The 15,468-nt window shown below is 41.8% G+C and overlaps 1 protein-coding gene and 1 long non-coding RNA gene across 2 annotated transcripts; both read right to left on the bottom strand.

The window, feature by feature from the left end:
• Nucleotides 1–397: 397 nt before the first annotated feature.
• On the bottom strand, nucleotides 398–9,534 carry LOC131234738 (2-oxoglutarate-dependent dioxygenase 19-like). The gene is made up of 4 exons (XM_058231679.1): nucleotides 9,184–9,534; nucleotides 8,851–9,086; nucleotides 2,474–2,801; nucleotides 398–864 (listed from the first exon to the last, which is right to left on the bottom strand). The coding sequence occupies exons 1-4, from the start codon at nucleotides 9,439–9,441 to the stop codon at nucleotides 610–612; spliced, it is 1,077 nt and encodes a 358-aa protein (XP_058087662.1). The 5' UTR covers nucleotides 9,442–9,534; the 3' UTR covers nucleotides 398–609.
• On the bottom strand, nucleotides 7,698–8,779 carry LOC131234748 (uncharacterized). The gene is made up of 2 exons (XR_009165767.1): nucleotides 8,267–8,779; nucleotides 7,698–8,004 (listed from the first exon to the last, which is right to left on the bottom strand). It is a non-coding gene; the product is annotated as an uncharacterized LOC131234748 (long non-coding RNA).
• Nucleotides 9,535–15,468: the final 5,934 nt, after the last annotated feature.

Raw genomic sequence — 15,468 nt, 5'->3', positions numbered from 1 at the left:
TTTTTTCCATAGGCCATAAATGTCATTAAGGCCCATACCTTAATGATGGTGGCTGTTACGGTTATGGAATTCCTTGGTCATAGCCCACCTTAGCTGTGAAATTACATGGGTTTTATGCAAGAAAATCTTTCTTTTTTTCTTAAATGTATCTCAGCTAATGAAAAGTTGAAAAAGGTCACAGCTCCGACATGTCTGGAATTAGTAAGCCTTGAAGGCATGAATGACACCTATTTAGTAGATTTATGTCATAAACTTGGTGTAATATGCAGTGGAAGCCACTTAATTGATGGACTAAATTCATTTGGTAAAGATCATAGGTTATATAAATTATTGGGTTATCAAGATTAGCTTTTAATACTTATCAAAATTAACTAAAATGAGATCATAGCCTGAAAACTCACCCAACTTGATGTTCAGCTGGGTCAGGTCCAGTTGAAGACCTGACCCAACGCGATTCAATATCTAAAAAATTAGAGATAAGAATAGATATCTAACTTGGTTAAGTATAGGTAATACAAAATACAAAATTTCTTTTCAAATAATTAAAGTTTGCTGGTTAAGTTCATCTTCACCTGCATTACAGGTTGCAGGTTCGAGTCTCCCTCCCCATTAGACATTTAATGTCCGGACCAGATCCAAGCAAGATTTTCCGTTGAGTTGGTTGTTCTGCTGAATGTCTATGTAATCTCTGTATTTCATCCCACGGTAAGCTGGTGGATGGTTCTCATTGTCCACCAACTGTGGCGCCGGAGCAACGGTTGCATCCAGAGATGGCCCATGTGCAATACCTATGGAAATCCTCGTACTTTTGTTGTTGACTACAGCTCGATGCAGCACACTCTTGTACATCCCATTGCTTAATATCTATTTCATGATGCATATGAAATATCTAAGTTAGAAACAAATCTTATTTAAATAAGATAGAATTGAGAAATATCTAATTATAATGCCAGATATAAGATATCCAACTGGTTGTGGATGGTCCCTTTGTCGAACTTGTTTCAGTGAAAACTATAGCTACATATCTTCAGATTCCCTCAGAACAAAGTTCTGTAATGAACTAGTCATGAAATGTGAAAGCATTAATATTATGAGGAAATCCAAACAATCATGAAATGTGAAAGCATTAACATTGTGAGGAAATCCAAACAATCTAATAATACATGGTGAGAAGCACATTGGAACATTAAAAAAAATCACAGACAAAAAAATGGGTCATGAGATCCCCGAATCGACAAGAATATACTAAAGTTTGTGCTTGTAAACAGTTATGAGATTATGCATTTAGACAAGATCCGATAAACAGTATAACTGCATGTTAATCAAATCATTGGACAACCATCAATGGGAATGACTATTCTATGTTCATTTTCAAACCCTCTGGGATAAAATCCTAATGATACCCTCTCCCCTGTTTGAAAATCTGAACTTCATTGACCTAATTATTTTTTGAATCAAAATAAGGACCAAAAATAAAATAAAAATGGAACTTGTTGAAGACATGAAAAGAATGATTCATGCAATCATGTGAATCTTCAAAGATCTTAAAGGTTAAGAAAAGATCATGTAATGTTGAATGACAACATAGTAATACTAATGTAGATTGATTTTCACCAAAAAAAAATTAAAAAAAAAAAATCTTAAGAATAAAAGAAGTTCTAGCCCCCATATCTTCCAATTTTGACAGATTCAACCGTTGCCAAGTCATGGCCAAGCCAATCAAACTGTAATCAATACGTGAAGCTCATTTAGGGCATGTTTAGATATGCAAAATCCATGCCGAAGTGAAAATTGTTTTTCACCTAATTTTCTATGCTAGAGAATCTTTGCTATGAATTGGACAAAGAAATCATTATTGTTATCCATAGTAAAGATTCTCTTACACAAGAAAATAGGTGACTTTTGTCTAATGAATTTAGATATTCCTTTTGCTATTTAAACAGGATGTTTAAACATAGACTCCTTTTTAAAATAATCATTAGATAACCATCACTTTTTTTGTAGTTTTTCCCTTGTATTTCTTTTATCCAACCACTCCCTTAACATATTTGGACATTTTTAGAAAAGGTTGCACACTTATCATGCGTTGGCCCAACAGCAAGCATCCAAAGCCACATCAGTTTTTGTAGTTGTAGTGTCAAAACCCTTTTATTCCTATTGGGTTATGTTCTAATATTAGTCAAATTTACAATGAAAAAAATCATCAATGTAACTTTACTTGAAAACGGAAATTCCACGATTTCAATATGTTCCATGCATACAAGTAAACCAACCAATTTTGAAACAAATGTAATAACTTAGGCAGGCTTTGGAATTGTAATGAATATATTTGGAAGTAAAATCAACCCAACTTAAAAAGTAAAAGTATATAGTTAGGGGGTGTTTGGATACTGGTTTTCATATTTCTCAGCTCAGGAATTCTCTTGGTATTTTTTTTTTATAAAAATCAAGTTAACAAAATTTCTAAGCTCACCTCCATATGATCTCCTGTGTTCACCAGAAAAGAGTTGGGTAGGGGGTCCACATGGACCCACTTCCCCTTGTGTTGCAGTTGAAACCCGCCAACCTCGTTCTGCATGAGGATGGTTAGAAGTCCATGGTCTGAATGAGGGGGCATGCCCATTGCGAGTTCTGGTTGCGGACAGTTCGGATAGAGGTTCGCCACAAGGATCTGTAGACCAGCCTCTAGCTGCAATGCCTTGTCTATGTAGCAGTCTTCTAGCCCCAGGCTTTCAGATATCCCTCTAAGTAACTCTTTCGCCACTTCTCTTATCTTTGTGCAGTACTCCAAGGATGCCTCCCTGTGTATACATTTCAGACCCATTACTAGAGGTGAAATGGCCCACTCTTGGCTAGATTTGGGATGAGGCTAAATGCCAAGAGGCTGTGCCTGGGGATGATTTTTTAGTACGGCTGACAACGGGCCAGCTGCAAGAGCTTCTTGGCCTAGACTGTTCGAGTCAGGGCATAGCTGTGTCTGGGTCCCAATTTTCAAGACCCAAAACCGATCAGGTTTGGATACCCGTTATCCGAATCGGGTCTAGTCAAGTCCACATCAAATAAGGGCGTTTATGTGGCCGGATCCACCTAAATAGATGATTTAGATCACACACACTTGTGTACTTTGATACATGCATGGTGCAAATCGAGCTCTTTAACGCATGTGGCTCAGCAAATCTTATTCCCTTCCGAGTAGAAATAACATATAATCAATAAATATGATATTAGTGCCAAAATTAATTGGACCAGAGACCACAACACAACTTGATTTTAACTGGGTCCAAGATGATGGACTTGATGCAAACCCAACAAGACCCATTTTTAAAGTGGGTCCAAAATTACATTGACCTGAACCCAAACAGATTTCTAAATCAGACCTGTAAAAGTTGGTTCCGTTCCATTACCGTTGACAACCCTAGTTTTGAGGTCTTATTATTAATTGGACCAAGATGTGCCTCATCAATCACAAAGACCCAACAGGACACCCCAGTCTGGTCAGACTTACATAACCAAGGTTCAGCTTATAAGCTGCGCATGGTGTGGCCCAGCCCGGCTCACTTACACAATCTGTCATTACAAGTTGAATTGTATATAGGATGTTTTCAAACAGCAACTATTCTGCTTTTGAATGAAAGCAAGGTAGGGCGAATTAGTCAAGATTGAAATTTCAGTTCCAGAGAATTGGTCAGATGGCCCCTACCATGGATTGATGATGCCCCAAAACTGTCGTTTATTGGACAGTTGAGAAATGCATCCGAGTTTGGTGGTTCATATCTTCTAATCTTGGAGATTTTAAGGCCTGTTGGCTCTGATCCATCCAAGGGCCGTGCCAACCGACCAACAGTCTAGATTGCTGACCCATGGGCCCCACATATAGAAACAGAAACGGCGGTCGAAATCATATAAACTGTTGAGGATCATGTTGTCAATCTCACTAAAGAGAAATTATGCAATATTTGGACAGTGTACCACCTGGGTTTTCAATTTCAGCAAGGGAGACCCGTGTTTGGATGATCCAGAACATTGTCTTTTGTGTCCTTCTATGCCTCAAAACTCTTCTTTCATTGGACAATTTTAGACCGTCTGATTGTGGTCCGTAGATGGATGTTAAGAAGAGAAATACAGAGGTCCACATTCAATTGAAAAAAGACCTAATGTTGGCCAGTGGCATCTTCCAATCGAGGGAATCTTTTGACCATTTAACCCATCGATGATGGACTAAACGCACCGGAAACTGATCAGCTAGTAAGTCAGTGACCCTGCCACTAGCCAATGACTATTGGTCGGTGCTCTATGGACCCCACCATGATATATGTTTTTCATCCATGCTGTCCATCAATTTTTCCAGATCATTTTATGATATGATGCTAAAAATGAAGTATATCAAAGACTCAAGTGGACCACACATTGTTGATTGAACTCCCACCATTAAAAACTTGTTAGAGGCAACAAAAGTTTTGGATAAAGTTGATATTTATTTTTTCCCTTCATCCATGTCTGTATGACCTAATCAACAGGTTGGATGTCAAATAAATACTAGGAGGTTTTAAATGGTGGACATTCAATCACTACTGTTTTCCTGTGGTGTAGTCAACATGAGATTTATATCTGCCTCATTTTTGGAATCAAGTCATAAAATGTTATTTTAAAATGAATGGACAGTATGGATAAAAAAAAAATACATCACAGTGGTGCCTACAGAGCACTGACCACTAGCCACCGGCAAGTCGCAGCGTCACTAGCCAAACCGAGTCCCAACGTACCAGTGATCCGGATTACCAAATAATGGGCCCACTATTGAAGAGCATGGTTTATTTGAGGAAGGATGCAGTCCATCGAAAAACGGGAAGAATTTCTTTAAACACTTACTGTAGAGAGAGCCCGTGCAACAATAAAGCTCCATGGCCCCACCATGATGCCTGTGTTACATCCAACTCATCTATCAGATGCGCCAGCTCATGTCAAGACTTGAGACTTGAGAGCTCAAAACTCAAGCAAATCCAAAATTCACGTGCGTCACACTGTAGCAAAAAAGTGAAGAGTAGATGCCACCGTTGAAACCTTCATTATGTTTCGGTGCCAACCAAATGTTTATAAGGTGATCCCCACCTAGTTAATGGTAAGACACAAATATCACAAATATCCTGAGTTTGATGGACCCAAGAACTCAACAAGGTTCCAATGATAGGTATCCCCATCCCTATTGATTCCTGTAGTGTGGCCTGCTTGAGTAGATTCCACACAACATTATGGTGGGCTCCACGATTCATTTTTTTGCACAGGCTCATTGCATCCCAAAAGTCACGGCTATGAGATTCACACCTGATTAGGCGTGCAGCCTCATGTTTACATGATTAGAAATCCATAATTGGGTTGATCCAAAACTCAGGTAGACCACACAATTAAGGGTTGGGACACTAATGCGTTAGCTGTTTATGGGGCATCTTATGCTTATATACACTACTTTTTATTCATCAAGATGATAAGACTCCCAAAATCATGCAATTCTTAAACTAATGGATCCCACCGCATGAATTTAGAGATTTATATTATTTCCTATGGCAAGGCTTACCTCTATATCAGTGTTATGTTCAGGATGAAGGCCCACATAAAGCAATTCACCTATGAACGGTATGCATCTCATGCACTTTGGCCCCTCCGACTCCATAGTAACCCCTCTCGTACTGAGACAGTGTTGTGGGTCCCACCATAATGTATATGTGTGCATAAAAATGAGGCAGATCTAAGTCTCAGGTATACCATATGAAACAGGGGTGATTCCACAGTGAAAAACTTCCTAGGGCCCAGTTAAAATGACATGCACCATGACAGGTCGCTAGAGCTTTTATACCCACCTAGTCTTGTATGGGTCATAATCATGCCAGCACAGTCTATATAGGTGGCCGGGAGTGATGGAAGCCGATTGGCTGGTGTACCATACATCAGCTATATAGCTAAGTACGGGTCGTGCGAAGCCGAGCGCCGACGCTCCTCGAGCTCTGAGTTGTACGAACGATTCAAAGGAGATCAAATTTACATGGCCGTTATTATATCCAAACCGTTCATCCATTTTTTGAGATCATTTTAGAGCATTATAAAAACAATGAATCATATCCAAATATCAAATGGAACACAACACGAATAACAGCTGGGGATAATAATTTTCACCGTTAAAAATTCATAGGGCCCACATAACGTTTATTTTCCATCTAATCAGCTCATAAGGTCACAAAGACCTGGATGAAGAGGAAAAACAAATTTCATATTGATCCAAAACTTGGATGATGAGGTCCACATCGAAACACTGGGGATAATGAGGTCCACTGTTGAAATTTCCTAGGGCCGCCATAATGAAGGGAAAATACAATATCAACTTGATGCAGAACTTTTGTGGTCCCTCAATAAATTTTCAATGAGTGTGGTCCACCGGCTTGCCTCAGTGACATCAACTCCTTCAATCAGACTCAGGAGATGGTGAAATAGTTGGAGCCCAAAAATTATGCAGATCTAATACTTGGGGTGGGTCATATAAGCAACAGTGGATGACAGGATTGTTGTGTATGCATTCAATTCTACTATTTCCTGTGGTGTGGCCTGCCTAAGTTTCCCTTACGTTCTTCCATGAGCCCTGAAAAAGGATGGATGGAGTGGCTGTCATATGGACATTGCAGTGAGCCCCACCAAAGTCACCTGTGGTAAGGGGTTTTCTCTAGCACCATTAGGACCACTGTGTTACCATGCGAACCGCCCATGCAAATGCAATGCTTTTTAATGAAATAAGCTCTGCGTTAAAATAGTGAAAAGCCACTTCTGAAAGGGTTAAAAAGTCATTTTCTCACGCAACCTTAACAGCTATAGTGGACTGTCGGGTGGCGTGTTATTGTGGAGCCCACCTTGATGTATGTATTCGATATCCACTCCGTGAATTTTAGTACATGGGCACAGAAACGAAACAGATATTTAGATGGTCTGTACCATACGAAACAGTGGTGAATGGCCTTTATTTACCTTTCAAAACTTCTTACGGGCTATAAAAGTTTTTAAGGGCCTATTTGATTATTATCGTTTCACCTGGAAAAGGTAAATACCCTGAAAATGGGTGGTTATTACCGTTTCACCTGTTTAAATATTCGTGAGAATTTCATTTCTTGGAAACCTGTTCAAAAGTAATAGTGGCCATTTTAGGACCTCATCTTGATGTATATGATGTATCTATTCCGTCTATCCACTTTATCACAATAATTTGAGATATGAGAAGAAAAATGAGTTAGATCCAACACTCAACTGGCCCATACCAAAAGAAACAATGGCCCTAGGAAATTTTTAATGGTAAGTATTTAATTCATATTTTTCTATGGCGTGGTCCACTTGAAATTTGGATATGCCTCATTTTTTGTCTTATATCATAAATTCATCTGATATAATGGGTGAACGGTGTAGATATATGATATGCATCGTGGTGGGACCCACAAATATTTCACAATATTTGCCATTTTTATGCCGAAAAAAGTAAACCGTCGAATCAACTGTGGGGAAGAGTGTGGCAATTAAGAAGGGAAATATTTATTACCATTCATATGGGGCATTTTCCTGGGAATTGGAAAATCAAACACGCCCTAATCTAGCTGATTTTCTTTTCCCTTCTTCCAGCTCTCTATGACCTTATCAGCAGGTTGGATGGAACATAAATATTACAGTAATTGGGTGGGGCTGCCTGAATCAGGCGGCTGAGGATTAGATGTCACGGGGTAACAACTGGTGTTACCTTACTATAAGGACCACTTTGATCATATGTTTTTTATCCACTCCGTCCATCCGTTTTTACAGCTCATTTAAGACAAGGTCCCAAAAATTAAAAAATTAAGCATATCCATATATAAGGTGCACTACACCACACGAAACAGCGATGATTGAATGTTGGTCATTAAAAACTTCCCAAGGCCTACTGTAAAAAGATCCACCATGTTTATTTTCCATCCAAACCTTTGATGAGGTCAACCACAACTAGGCCAAGGGAAATAACAAAGATTATCTTGATCCAGTGATGAATGATTTTAATAATCATTCATCACTTTTTTCAGTGGTGTGGTACAACGTACATTTGTATCTGTTTAATTTATGGCATAACGTCTTAAATGAGCTTTAACAAAAAAAAAAAAAAAAAAAAAAAAACAGATGTGCAGCGTGACTATGAAGAATATTTATCAACACGGAGGCCACACGGTAAGGGTAACACCTCACTAATAAGCTGTTACCCGGGTAAAACCTAATCGCTCCCGAATCGGCCTATCCACGTTGTAAGGCTAGGAGTTTTCCATGGGCGCGGATTACGTACTAGCCCCACCTGTTCGGAGCTCGGGACAGGTGGAGGCTCCGAGGGCCTCTGAGGGGCCGCCGTGATGTATGAACTTTATCCACACCGTCTATTTTCATATTATTTTAGAATGTTATTCCAAAACTACGAAGATCCAAGTCTCAAATGGGACACGCAATGGGGATTAAATTTCTACCGTTGAATATTTCTTAGGGACAACAGAAGTTTTGGATCAAGACGATATTTGTTTTTTCACTTCATCCATGTGTATATGACCATATCAAGGGGTTGGATGGAAAATAAACGACAAAGTGGGCGTAGGAAGGTTTCAACTGTAGGCGTCCTTAGCACTGCTGCTTACTATGGTGTGGTCCACTTGAGCCTCGGATCTGCCTTATTTTTTGTTTGATACTCTATAATGATATGAAAATAGAGATGGACGGTGTAGATAAGATTCATACATCACGGTGGGGGTAGTACCTAATCCGCGCCAGTCGTAACATTCCGCACCCACTATTTTAGAGATCGTATCGTACCTGAAACCGGCCGGTTTATCGGCCGAATGAAAGACGGGATGCACAATCACCTTAAGATAATCTCTCCAGTACATAGCTTTCTCCGCCGCAGGATTAAAGCTGGTCCCGTAACGTATCGGATCCAGCACGTGTTTCCCGATATACTCCCTTTTCTCAGCTTCCAGTAAATCGAAGAACGCCCGACACGTGTCGAGCATCCGCTCCCTCACGCTCTTCTCCACACCGTGATTTATCAACTAAAACGACAGACAGAAATTGTAACCCAGAAAAAAAAAAAAAATTTACTTATTTACGAGAATGAGAAGTGAAGAAAACAATTCACGTTTGGATTACCATGAAGAATCCCCATTCTCTGCATGCACGGCCGAGGTCGCAGACTATCTGAGACCGTTGATCTGGAGTCGCGCTGGTGAGTAAGGAGAAATCGATGGTTGGGATTTTCTGTGAAATTACAGGGTCGGTGCTGATGTTGTCTTGGGGTGGGAAGGCATAATTGGAGGGGACGGAGGTGAGGTTAGTAGATTCTGAGAGGTCTTTGACACTCGATTTTGGAAATGGGAGTGAATTGCGATGCACTGGAGGTGATGCCATGGAAGGGGAATTGGAGAAACGATGGCTTTCGAGACGTGGAGGAGAATGGACCTTGCAACCGGGATGTAGTAATCAGCTTTAATCAGCTTTAGACAGAAAGGATGATTCTAGCAATGGTATATAAAGTTTTTAGGAAAGTCAAATGACTAAAATGTCCTTGCTTTGGGAAAGAAAGAACCTAATGCAACCCGCGAAATGATTAAATTAGTAAAGGCGTCCAATATCTACGGTGGAGGGACCCTGCTGGACTAGGTGGATACCATGTATACATAATCGTGAGCCCCGCGAAAAAAAAAGAAGGCCACACATCCGAAAAGAACTGTATGTCTATATCTATGTTAAGGAAAGAAACTTTGAAAGGCATCTACTAAAAAATGAAACGTTAATTAGAAAATTAGAGAGGTGGAATAAAAGGACAAATTTTCATTGAGAAAAATGGATAGGGATGACGGTCCACCCAAGAAAAGGTAAAATGACAAATTTGTACAGCTACACTTTAACAGCTTATCTGTATGAATGGAGAAACAAATTATAATGTGATGGAGACTAAGCATCCATGCACATGTGCACCAATGCTTTGCACATGGCAAACACGTGCACCATCCATGCATGCATGAATGTGCCTCAACCTTGCATTAATATTTGTCATTTCTATGATATCTTTAGCCTCCTAATATGGTCATGTTTTTCACGAATCCCTCAATTAAAGATGACAGAATCATGTTAACTACAATTCGAGAGTCACTCTTAATTACCATATAACATTCAGTAGGTTCATACATATGCATTTCTTTGGCTAATCACAAATGACACATGCCTCTACTATGGTATTGGAATGCAAATATGATTATCATTTGAGTCTTGACAACATTTGTAAGGCCCGTATCCTACACCATACTGTTTCGTAAGCTTCCACAGTCCGCCCGGTCGAATTTCGGCGAACGCGATCTGTTATCGGTGTTTGCGCGCGATCCTGAGTCATGTTCTATATATCAGAGTCGGCTCAACCCGAAACTTGTATCCTTACGACCGCACCGTCACCGCGGTTCCGATGTCGCGTCTCGCACGTTGAGGCGATACCTAAGCCAGGAGCTGTGGGCCCGTGTTTAGTTCGAGAAAAATGCCGCGCGTTACTAATCCCAAGAGAATCTATCACATCAATCCCACCAATTATATCAATGAAGTACACAACACTCACACCAATCCCCAAGTACAACTACCCATACCCAAAGTCAACTCTCTCCCTTACACAAGTACTCTCATCACTCATTCATCTATCACTCATCTCTCTCATCTCTCTCATCTCTCTTATCTCTCTCATTTCTCTCAAGCAACTCACATCCCAACCTCCATGAGAGAGAGCTTGGTGTGGCCCACCTTCCTACCTCTCATCCCCACCATCCAAAGTTCATCTCAACTGTTAAAATCCACCCCTTGGAGCTCTTGATCGTGTTGGCAAAAGAAGGAAGAAGAGATCAAAGGTGGTGTTTCTAGAGTAGATCTCGACCTTTGGATCCTAGTGAGACCCATCTTGATGTATGATTTGTATCAAGGAGGGGCCCATAGTGGCGGGGTCCCTCCCACAACCGATCTCTCTCTTCTTCTCTCGTTCTCTCTCTCTCCCTTTTTCTCATTTTTCTTTTTGGTATTAATGATGCTTGTGGCCCACCTAAAGTTGTGTTGGGGGCCAAGCCGTCCAAGGCATGGACGTGGCCCACCTTGACGATGTATGTATCCACACCGTCCAGCGGATTTGGACGGTGAGGCCCACCTGATGTAGGTGTTACATCTAAACCGCTCGTCTGATGGTGGACCCCATCCATGTGTGACGCACTTTGATGTATTTGAATCCAATCCGTCCAGCAGTGGGTCCCACCTCATGAAGTCAATAAGTTCCGAGGGTCTAATCACGAGGTATGTGTGATATTCACACCATCCATCCACCGTCCAGTGGACTGGATGGTGGGACCCACCTGTCTTATGTATAATCCACACCGTCCAGACAGTGCTGGATGAGCTTGATGTGGTGTTGAGGACTGCACCATGATGTATGCATGAATCCAATCATCCATCCAGGTCTGGCCCTGGACTGAGACAGATCCAAAACTCTGGTGGGCCACACCACGTGGGACCCACCCATCTTAGCTGACCTCCTACACAGCAACTATGCAACTGCTGTGACCTGGAGAAATCCACACCGTCCGTCTATCTGGTGGGACCCACCATAATTGTATATGTTTCAGGACGGTGCCATGTACAGCCCCACCATGGTACGTGTTGTACCTGTACCGTCCATGCAATGGCCCACCTTGATGTGTGTTTGATACACCGTCCATCTACTGGTCACACCAGCAGATATAGCTGCTGGTGTGACGTCTGTGGGCCCCACTGTGAAGTAGTTTGGCTGAAGTACCTCACGCCAACTATATAGTTGTTGTATTCGACAACAAGCTATGTGGGACCACCTTGATGTATGAGGTGTCCACGTGGCCCAGCAGGTGGGGCCCACGTGATTTGTATATGCTGTCCACACCGTCCAGTGGTCTGGATGGTGGGGATCACCGTGATGTATATGTTTTAAACCCATGCCATTCATCTGTTTCAGCAACGCCGTCCATCTATTTTCTATGGTGTGGGGCGCACTGGGATGGATATGTCTATATTCACACCATCCATCACATGATTGACGTGGCCCCACCATGATCAATGTATTGTATATCCGCACCATCTAGCCCGCTGGATGGTGGGGCTCACCTCGATGTATATATTTCATATCCACGCTGTCTATCCATTTTGATGGCGCGGGGACCACTTGCTATATTTAGCAATATTCCTGACATTCACGTGAATAGTTCTAAGGTCTTGATGATTCTAACCCGCAAAGTTGTCAAGATAGTGATACGATATATATATATATATATATATATATATATATATATATAGATACAGATATATATATATATATATATATCCTTGCCATCTATCAGTTTTTAGGTCCAGGTGATGCGGTCCAATGTGACGTATATGCGGCCCATATATGAGGTCCAATGTGATGCATTTGTGGCCCATGTGATGAGGCCCATTATGTCGTGTATGGGGGCCTTATGTGAGGCCCAGTATGATGTATATGTGGCCTATTAGTGCGACCCATCCATGAGGCCCATCTTGATGTATTTGTGGTCCATCCGTTAAGGCCCACCTTAATGCAATTGTGGCCCAAGTGATGTAACATCCTCGATTTTCACTGTTTTGGATTTCCAAAAATTCATCATTTTTTTTATTTTGTTTAATTAACCTAAATATTACTTAATAACCATTAGCACTCAATATCAGTGTATACAGGGGTGGTACCAGTAAAGAGCCGCACTAGTCTGATTAATCAGCCGTAGGAAGCCAATGAATCCGCCCGATCACTTGAACATCAGGTGTAGTATAACGTCCCGCCCAACCAGAACAATGTCCTGGGCGTCCACGTAGGATTTACCACAGGACCGTTCGTTTAAGCTACTCGTAGTAAGATATCACAAATAAATTAGACCAAAATTAACCCAATTGAATAGGTCAGGCGGGTCCTGATAGATCCTAGTGCGGGCCTCCAAGCCAGATGACCGTTAACACCTAGCGACAGTCTGTGTGGGTTATACCGTGACACGGGAAGGTCAAAAAATTATAAAAATTTAGGAGAATATAGATTTCACTGGGCTTGGGGACCATCACGGACCACGAACCCATTGGGCACCCAGAAGTGGAATCTGGCACTTGCCAGATGCGCCCCACCAATGCCAAAATTGGAATCTGGCACGTGTAAATAAAACTGAAATATAAGACATTTCAGCCGTCAGATTTCTTCATAATTTACGATGAGGGTCTAATGTATTTTTCTACACTCGCCCATAAAAATCTGGGACCCGATCGTGAAACGGTGACCGTTGATCGCAAATCGAACTGTTGCGGTAAAACTCTGCATCCGTTTGCTCCCAAATTTTGCATAGCGCTTCATCGGGCCATGGAGCACTTATCCTATTATTTTCATGGCCAGAGGGCCACCAGAACTGCCCTGATTCTCCAAACAAGCTCGGTGGGCCACTAGTTCCAAAACTATAAAATAATGTCCGTCTCACTGGGCTTGACGTCCATCACGAGAGTCGGACCTGGATACTGCCCAGAACTGGTCAACTTGAGCCAAAGGATGAGTGCATGAGAAGTGCAAATACCTTAAAGGAAGGAGTTGGAGTTTAAGTGAATTGAGTCGTCCGCTCTTATGCAAAGTTGAGGATTTCAGACCATCGGTTTGCGACCAAACTTTACCCGTGGAGTAAGGATATTTTCCTGCTCATATCCGTATAGCCGCGGCCCCGATCGACCATCGGTGACCGTTGAACAGATTTCTAATCATATCTGTCGATCGGCGCATCCAAATGGCGGGCCGATCGTATCCATACGTAGATCATCATTAAGGCTAACTATTTTGTGGTGTATATCGACTTGTACACCCCATAGTGGGCCCTAGAGCTTAGAAAGACCCTCTCATAGGTCTAGTACAGTAAAAACCTAGCACTTGGGGCCATTTGCACCAAATCTGGCATTATAAAAGGGCCTCATTTGGGGCACCCCTCTCCCCATACGAATTTGCCCTAGAGAAGGAAGGAGAGAAGAAAGAAAAGGGAGAAGAGAAAGAGGAGAAAGGAGGAGAAAGAGAGAGGAAGAAGAAAGGAAAGGAGTATGTGGTAGGAGGTGGGGCCCAAGGAAGCTCAACCTTGCAACTCTCTACCCATTCTCCAAGGAAACCTCCACCAAACCCACCCATGCCAAGAAACGAAGGTAAGAATGATATATTTTCCTTCAATAGAGCAACTTAGTGTAGATTTCTAGGCATTAATGTTGTCTTTCTTGATTTTGATTTAGGAAAGATGGTTTTACCCAAATCCCAAACCCTAAGATCTCAAAGAATGGAAATCTCCTCTTAAGGTGTAGACTATTATCCTTAGGTGGCCTAGCACCAATTATAGTTGGAGTTTAATGATTTTGTTTGCTTGGTATGTTGTATGGAAGAATCTAAAAGAACCTAGGGATGACATATTGTTGGAATTGTATGAATTGCATGTTTATTTCTCTTGATGTTAATCTTGTCTCTCTCATGATTTAGTGTATGGATGATTACATGCTCATGTTTGGTTGATTTCTTTTTCTCATATGTGTTGCTTCATATTGTGTATGATTCATTTGCTCTTATATATTTGATCCCTTGAGGTGTAGGAAGTGCTTAACTTCCTCACTAACCCACACCACACACATACACCTTATTCATGATATTAATAGTTTGCTTGCTAGAGAAATTTGAGTTGTAAGTTGAACAACATGAGAACATGGTGTTGAATATGTTTGATGCTACATTGGTAGTTGGCATGCTATGAGTCACTATTCCTACCCTTGGGTTGGTCAGGAACATGAGGAGAGCGAAGGTGGTTCCGTTGGTAGGACCACCTTGAGGCTAAACCCATAGGTTTGGACGAGTACATGTGGGCGGCAGTAGTTAGGCTACATGGGTCGCTTGTACCCGATGTCGTTCCGCCACATACTTGTTTGGGCTCGTGCAGTTTAGTCCACTGGCTAACCCACCTGGTTTGTTAACCTTGTTTGCTCACATATGTATGGAAACTGGAACACCCTACCACCGTTGTAGCCCATCGATACCGGATGGAATATTGATCCACAGTCTCGTGAGCCAGGCATGGTGGAATGGGACACTATGTCCGAGCTGTCGGCCTACGCTAGGGTGACGCGCCTCCCTGTAGTGACTGCGAGTGACCCCACATTCAGCACCCCCCATGTGCTTGAAGTCGGGGATGGGGAAAACCCGACGGGGTCAAGGATCGCGGGGTCTCGGCCTCACACATTGGGGGGTCTTGGCCTCGCAACTAGTTCAGGGCATTTGATACGTGGGGTGTATCAAATTTCCAAATCTGTTGGATGAATGGACTTAACTAAGAACCCGGTTAACATCATCATTGCATGGCATTAGCTAGG

This window comes from Magnolia sinica, chromosome 2 (genome assembly GCF_029962835.1).
Source record: "Magnolia sinica isolate HGM2019 chromosome 2, MsV1, whole genome shotgun sequence".
Taxonomy (NCBI): domain Eukaryota; kingdom Viridiplantae; phylum Streptophyta; class Magnoliopsida; order Magnoliales; family Magnoliaceae; genus Magnolia; species Magnolia sinica.
The sequence above is the reverse complement of the archived record's forward strand: the minus strand, read 5'-3'. Positions and strand labels throughout refer to the sequence as shown.